Genomic DNA, 8,069 nt, shown 5'->3' on the forward strand with positions numbered 1-8,069 from the left:
AGTTCTTAATTTTTTGATCAACAGCCATGTTGTTTTTCATACCAACAACACTATTTTTTATTCCCAGAAATAGTGCACAGGGGTTTCAATGGGTGTTTTCACTTTCTAGATGGTGGCCTTTGAGGCACAAAAGTCATTAATTACATGAAGTCTAAATTACTTGTCTTTTTCCCATTATTGCTCTTTGTGTCATCTCTAACGATATTTTTGCCAAATCTAAGGTCAGGAAAATTTTCCTATGTTTGACCTAAGTTTGTTGTAGTTTTGTCTGCTGTTTAGGTCTTTGATCTTTTTCTGGTAAATTATGGTATGTGGTATGATGTATACAGTATAACCTGTTTCTTTTACATGTAGTTATATAGTTGGCCTAGCACCCATTTATGAAAAAAATATATATGAAAACATGTTCTTAACCCATTCCTGGTACCTTTTTCAAATATCAGTTGATCACAGACGTATGGGTTTATTTCTCAAGTACCAATCTATTCCATAGCTCTGTACGTGTATCCTTGTTTCAGTACACTATCTTAATTCCCTTTGGTTTGTACATAGTTTTGAAATGAATTAATATTAGTCCTTCTACCTTGTTTACATTTTCAAGAATGGTTTGATAATTCTGGTTCATTTGCAATCCCACATAAATTTATGACACTGCTTGCCAATTTCTATAAAGATTACAGCTGGAATCAAGAATAGGTGTTACACTGAATGTCTAGATCACTGTGGAGCGGTGCCATTTTGACAATGCGAAGTCTTCTGATCCATGAAATTGGGATGCTTTTCTATTCATTTATTCATTTCTTTTGACAATGGCTGATAGTTTTTGGAATATGTTTTATACTTTTTTTAATTTAAATATTTTATTCCTTTTGATTCTATTGTAAATGCATTCCTTTTCTTAATTTTATTATCAGGTTGTTCATTCCAAGTATACAGAAATACAATTGATTTTTATATTTCAATCTTGAATCCTACAACCTTGCCAAATTCAATTATTAGTTCCAATAGTGTGTGTTTTTTTTTTTAAGTGAGATCCTTAGAGATTTCTATACACAAGGTACCTTATCTGGAAGTAAAGATAGTTTTATATCTTCATAACCAATCTGTACACATTTTATTTATTTTCTTGACTAAAGGTTCTAGCTAACATGTCCAGTAAACTGTCGAATAGAAATAACAAGAATAGACATAATTTGTTCCTTAACCTCAGGGAAAAGCATTCAATCTTTCACCATTAAATATAATATTAGCTGTGGGATTCCACAAATGCTCATAATGAAGTTTGGAGACTTTCTCCTATTCTGCGTGTGCTGAGTATTTTAATTCTGAAAGGGTATTGGATTTTGTTAACTATTTTCTTTGACTGTATCAGGATGATCTTGCCATTTTTGCTTTTTACTCTACTGATCTCATTTTGAGATGTTAACACAACTTTTCATTCCTTGAATAAATCCCATTTGCTCATGGTGTATAATTCTTTGTACATTTTGCTGCATCATGTTTGCTAGTATTTGTTTGGGTTTTGCATCCATAATCACATAGAAACAGGTGTGTTAGGTTTTTTCTTTGATAATGGCAGTTTTGGAATCAGAGTAGTACTGGGCTCAGAAAATGAGTGTAAACGGTTGTCTCCATTCTATTTTTTAAAGAATATGAAGAATCCGTACTAACTTTCTTTACAGAATTCTGGAGAACTGAAGCCATCTGGGCCTAGGCTTACTCTGTGAGTGGTTTGAGGTTTACTAATTCAACCATTTCACTTTTTATAGTTGTGGATGAAAAAGGGGTCATGTACTAAACCTGACAAGCTCTGGAGAGGCCAACATGGTGGGCCTGACAGACTCAGAGACCAAAAGTAACCACACAGGATGGTCTGAACATAAAAATTCCCAACCAAAAGTGGGTCATTGCAGGTAGTCACACCCTACACCTGTAGCTTCTTTGATGAAGGTCAATCTTTACCTTAAGCAAGCCTTCTACTATCTTTCGGCATCTAAGATAACATACCTTTGAAATGTCAGAGTAATCATCTTTTCCAGGCCCCTCAGGGCACAACTGCTGCACCAGAGCACAGAGGCCACAGAACCCCTCACTGTTACCTTGTTCCTGCATACCCTCTCTATGTGCTGTAAATGTTATTTATTACCTAGCCTGTACTCACCAATGTAACAAAAGTATGTGTTTCTCTATTTTGCTTTTGTATCCAATCCCAGAGATTTCCCTGCTTTGCCTTCTCCCGTGCCCTTAATCTACCACCAATGGACTTCATGTCACCCTCCTTACACCTCCTCCTTTTGTTCTAATATACAAGCTGCAGAACTGCCATGCTCTGGAGCATTTCTCAATCCTTTGAGATTTTGCTTCCTGGCAACTGCCATCAGTTTGGCTTAGATAAACTCATAAAAATTCTCTATAGGTTTGGCTGTTTCTTACATCGACACAGTTCTATTCCAATTTTCCTTTAACTCTTGAGTTATTTTCAGTAGTTTGTGCCTTTTAAGATCTTTGTCCATTTCATCTCAGTTATCTAATTTTTGGCATACAATAATCATTCAATGAATTCCTTTTTAATCTTTATTGTCAGTAGTAATATCCCACTTTCTTCCTGATTCTTTGAGTTTGAATCTTCTCCCTTTTTTTTCAGTCATCCGCAGACCAGTGGGGACAGATGGACCTTGAGGATGGGTTCCACACAAACTACAGCTTCAGAGTTGCCTTTGTGTCAAGTCCTGCCCTTCATGGAGGCTTTGGCCCAGACACACTGAGAAGACAGGTCTCCCTGCTCTGGGAGAGACCCCAGACTCCTTCAGCAGTATTTAAACTTACACTTTTAAAGCTTCTATGTGCATACATTATTTTGATAAAAATAACTATTAAAAAGCAAACTGTGTTTTAAAAAAGATAGACAATAACGAGCACTGATGAGGCTATAGAGAAACTGGCACCCTCATTTATCACTGTACAATTGTGCAACCATTCTGGAATACGGCCTGGCAGTTCATTAAAATGTTAAACATAGATTTACCATGGGACCTAGTAATTTCACTCCTTGGTATCTATCCAGAGAAATGAAAACATACGTCCACACAAAAACTGTACACTAATGTTCATAGCAGCAATGTTCATAATAGTTCTAAACTGGAAACAACCCAAAATGTTCATCAACTGATGACTGGATAAACAAAATGTGGTATACCTATACAGTGCAATACTATACTGCAGTAAAAAAGAATGAAGTATTGACTACAACATAGATGAACCTTGAAAACATTAGGCTAAGTGAAAAATGCCTGCCACAGAAGACCACACAGTGTATGATTCCATTTATATGAAATGCCCAGCAAAGGGAAATTTATACAGACAGAAAGCAGACTAATGGTTGCCAGGAGCTGGGAGTAGGAATGGGGAATGACAGCTGAGAGTAGGAATGGGGAATAATTTCTTATTGGGGTGACAGATAAAATTTGAATATGGTGATGGGTGCACAACTCTGTAAATACATTAAAAATCATTGAATTTTATATTTAAAACAGATGAATTTTTCTGGCACATTAAGTTATACCTCAATAAAGCAGTTTTTTAAAAAGCAAATGATGAAATCTATTTTTAAAAAAGAACTTGGAGATCGTAAATGATGTACTTTAATAAGTTATTATTATAACAATCCTGAAAAGTTGGTATTAAATCCTCTTTTTACAGATAAGAAGTTAAGCAACTGTGTAATTAACAAAGATAGCAGAGTTAAAATGGGTGAGCATGCGCCCTAACTACATTCTCCCACCATTCTCTTATTTGTGACTACGGGGCCCTGAAGCACTGTGGGTAGGTCACACAGGGGTCTGAGTTAAGCTTCCTGTTACCCTAAATTCCATACAACCTAGCAACCTAGTCACCACATATGTGTAGAATACTGTTAGGCCTTAGACTTTCTCTCTTTAGAGACCACCATTGTAATATTTTGATTTATAAGAAGAAACACATATTTGCTCTTAGTCTCCTTCCTGGCTTACAGCTCTCTGAACCCTGGGAATTCCCTCAGTGATAAGAGCAACAGGAGCATCTTCTGTTTAGTTGCTCTTTTGTCATCAGTTCTTGAAATAGCTCCAGAGCCAAAAAGTGAGAGAAATATGTTATTCACAACAAACCCCTTTCAGCTACACCTGCATTTATGATAATGAGGTAACTTTTGGAAAGCATTTAAGGATGGGGGATGGTTGCCAAGGAAACCAACCATACTTTGAGGGCTGAAACTTTCAGTTTCAGGGATAAGAGAGAGACTGGAGGGTGAATCAATCGCTAATGGCCAATGTTTAGTCAATCATGTCTATGTGATGAAACCTTCATAAAAAAACCAAAGGACAGGTTCAGAGAACGTCTGGGTTGGTGAACTCATGGAGGTGCTTAGAGGGTGGTGTGCTCAGAGATCATGGAAGCTCTGTGCCCTTTCTCCACACCCTGCCCTACGCATCCCTCCATCTGGCAGTTCTTGAGTTATATCCTTTTGTACTAAATCAGTAGTCTGGTAAGCAAAATGTTTTCTGTAAGCTGCTCTAATAAATTAATCCAACCCAAGGAGGGGGTCTTGGGACCGTGATTTACAGCCAGTTAGTCAGAAGCAAAGGTGACAACCTGGACTTGCGGTTGGCATCGGAAGGGGCCGGGGCAGTCTTGTGGGACTGAACCCTTAAACCTATGAAATCTGATGCTTTCTCCTGGTAGATAGTGTCAGCATTGAGTTAATTGCTTGGAAGTGCTGGAAAGAGCACACACTGGAAATACGAAATAGAGACTACGTATGAGTAACTAAAAATGTGAGTGAGCCAATCTTTGCCATAGGAGGCCAGAAGTTATCAAACGTTACTATTTAAAAATTAAACTTTGCCTCTCTCCACAGCTCTCTCTGGGGTGGTCTGGAGGGTAGGCTGTGCAGCCGCTCAGTGGGTACAAGTTGCAGTTCTGCTACTCAGCAGCTGAGGGACCCTGGGCAAGCTACTTAAGTCCTCCTGTGCCTCAGTTTCCTCATCTCTAAAGTGGAGATGAAAAGAGAATGTCTTCTAGAGGACTGTAAAGTGCTTAGAGCAATACTAACTGCTAGGTGAATGTTTGCCATTGGCATTATTTTGTCTATGTATTTAAACGTGTCACTTAACTGTGCAGAGTCTATACTCAACTTTGCTACAAAACTACCCTTCGGCCCTTGTACAGTCGGAGACAATGAGGTTCTGCATAGCAGAGGGCTGCCCCATCCACAGGGTGGTCCACCTCCCCAGGAGGTCTGTCTAACGTGATTATGGCACAATTAATTACTCTACCTAATAAGCTTTTGTGTCCTACCTTCTTCAGAGAGCTCTCTTGTCCATTTGGCCGAAGAAGTAGGTGAGAAAAAGCCACACTGTGATTTTAAAGACTGTCAAATGCTAATTACAAGTTACTCCATTTGAAAGATCTCAACGAAAGCATTTTCAATCCCCCTTCCTTTTCCCCAAGCCTCAATCACTGGGGGGGAAAAAAAGCCAATTCTTTGAAAGCTGTGTACCGAACATAACAGTTTTGTAGACAACGGTTAAGAGGTATGCTTTTTCCCAGGGATAGCTAAAGCATTTTTTCCCCTCTTGTTACCTTGGTAACTGCTACCTTGGCACCCTTGTTGATGAGCTGAACCACATTCTCCGCTTGGCCTTTGTACGCAGCTATGAGAAGTCGTTCTGAAAGTGCAGCGACCGCATCCTGCTGGCTCATGAATTAGGAGAGAGAGAGGTTTCCGGACAGGAGCAGACACGTCCCTTCAGCTCCACACGATGCCACTGGCCCGGGCACCCACGGGTACAGGTGCTCGTGATCATTGGAAGATGCCTTATTACTATGCCATCTTCAAGACCTAGGAGTTACAAAACAAAGCTTACATCAGTGCCACTCAGCCAAGGCCGGCCACACCCCTTCTCTTGATTTTAGGGCATTCCGATGAATCCTGATGGCAGGGGAGGGGAGCAGGGCGAGATAGGACAGCAAGAAAGACACTGTGCACAGCAAAACCCCTGAACTTACAAGTGGAAGGCAGCAGCACGTGCCAACCTCCCTCATTTCTCCCCGCCTCAGGGGATTCTGGATTCTCCAGAGGACTATGGCCAGAACTGCGAGGTCTGCTCTGCATTTCTGTGTGGGGCAGCAGAGGCCTGATAGAATCCCCTAAATATCACCTGGTTTCCAAACCCACCTTGGGCAAGTGGCTGTACTATGTGTGATCACGAAGGGCTTTCTGAGCCACGTTCTCTGGGTCCATCACGGCTAACATGCTGATTCTTCTGGCAGATTAGGTGCCCCTGGATCACACCCCAGAGACCCTGAGGAGTGGGTTCTCCCCTTGGGATTTTGTCCCAGCCTTTACTGCACTTCTCTTTCTCCATCCTTTTCTCACTGCAAATAAGTGCAGTTTCCCGAGTTCTGGAACAGATGGGAAGCTGGGCACAACCCACGGATGCTAGACACATGGATGCCAGGGCATAGCACAGCAAGGAGGGGCTGGTAGTGTAGCTTCCCTGCTTAACAAGAGGGAAATAAATGGCCTACTAAACCACCTATAGGCCCCTCAGAGCAGTTAATACCCCTAGAGGTATGAACCAGTGGTAAACTTAAGCTGTTCTTTGCACCAAATGGCCAAATGAATAGAATGTTAAACACAGACTCCTCTCAGTAGCCCTGGGCCACCATTACACCAAAGGAAAACCAGTTGTAATTATTTCAAAGGTAATCGGTTCTTTGGGCAATAGGAATGCTTAAGGATCTGATCCACTCCTGCTAGGACAGCAAGGAAGTGAGGTCTACTTTGAGTTTTAAAACATACTTATTAAAAATACCAATATGCAAAAGGAAAGAAAATACTGTGCTAAAAGAACACTATTCTTTATCCCAGACTCTACCTCTCATTCTAATTTTGAAGGCCCAAAACATGCACACATCTCTTATAGTTGCTTCCAGGCCTAAACCCAATGATCCTTTTAATCTCTAAAGATTAAGGAGTCAGGCCATGACATGACTGTACCATGCTGTACCTCCCGTTCACCATGACATCCAGGAGACATGGTGAGCGTTTCGTCAGGCGCTCTGGGAGGTTGTGGTTAAATGCTCAGACCTAACACAGACATAACAAGAGGACTGTAGTGTTTTATTATGTGAAAGCATTGGCCAAATGTGAAGAATTATAACTTCAGAAAGAATTCTTCTCTCTCAAACCTATGAATTATCATTTTCTTTGTTGTCCAAAATACCCAAAATGCAGGTTAATAGTCGCAACAGAGAGAAACAGAGAGAAGGAGCCCTCACAAGCCATCCTGCTCTGGTCACCAGGCTCACTAGAAGCACAGGACACCTAGAGAAGGGTTACGTGCCAAGGCGGAAACGCCTCCGTTAGCCATAGTCAGAGATCCCTGGAATGTGCCAGAAATCTTTGTTGAATGAATGAGCCGATAAAGAATAAAGTAGAGACTCAAAACAGAGAGAAATGAGCTGGAAAAGCCTTTGGAAATCACCAGAGTGGCACTTACTGAAAGACTGTAATTTGGGCTTTATGTTGCCAGACTGTCCCCCTGTTTGGAAGTGGTTTGTTTTTATAAATGTAGGACACATCGTCTCTCTTTATTCAGAGAATGTGTGGTACCTTCAAACCAATTATACTGAGCTTCGGCTCTGTTTGCCCTAACACTGCAAAAGCAGCTCCAGGCCCAAATGGTAGGAAAATACAGAATATTAGCCATAGCTTCCTGAATGATCTCCCTCCCAGAACCACACCCTTCTCCATCTACTCATTTGTTAGCTCTGTGCTCTGGGCCTAAACTGCGACCTTCCCATCTCCAAATCCTTCCTGCAACGGGTATTTGAATGTCTCAAGTACAATGGCCAGGTTCATACAAATATTGTCATCATGGCTAAGATTTTGCTCATTCCATTCCATAGCTAGGGATAGAGACCTTGCTGCAACCTCAGTGCACACCATCAACTAAGGTTATGAGCTCCCAGACCAGCAGTACTGCCCAGTCTCCCCGGCAACAGATGCGTGGGTCAACTGGCCTGTG

General features: G+C 41.0%; 1 protein-coding gene across 1 annotated transcript in view; it reads right to left on the minus strand.

Moving 5' to 3' along the window:
- The window catches only part of ANKRD6 (ankyrin repeat domain 6), a 173,578-nt gene that overhangs the window by 62,014 nt on the left and 103,495 nt on the right, over nucleotides 1–8,069 (minus strand). Inside the window, exon 2 of the mRNA XM_039853070.1 lies at nucleotides 5,620–5,878. Coding sequence (XP_039709004.1) covers nucleotides 5,620–5,739 — 120 coding nt within the window. The 5' untranslated portion in view covers nucleotides 5,740–5,878. The remainder of the gene's footprint in view (nucleotides 1–5,619; nucleotides 5,879–8,069) is intronic.

This window comes from Pteropus medius, unplaced genomic scaffold, assembly GCF_902729225.1.
Source record: "Pteropus medius unplaced genomic scaffold, Ma_sr-lr_union100, whole genome shotgun sequence".
NCBI lineage: Eukaryota > Metazoa > Chordata > Mammalia > Chiroptera > Pteropodidae > Pteropus > Pteropus medius.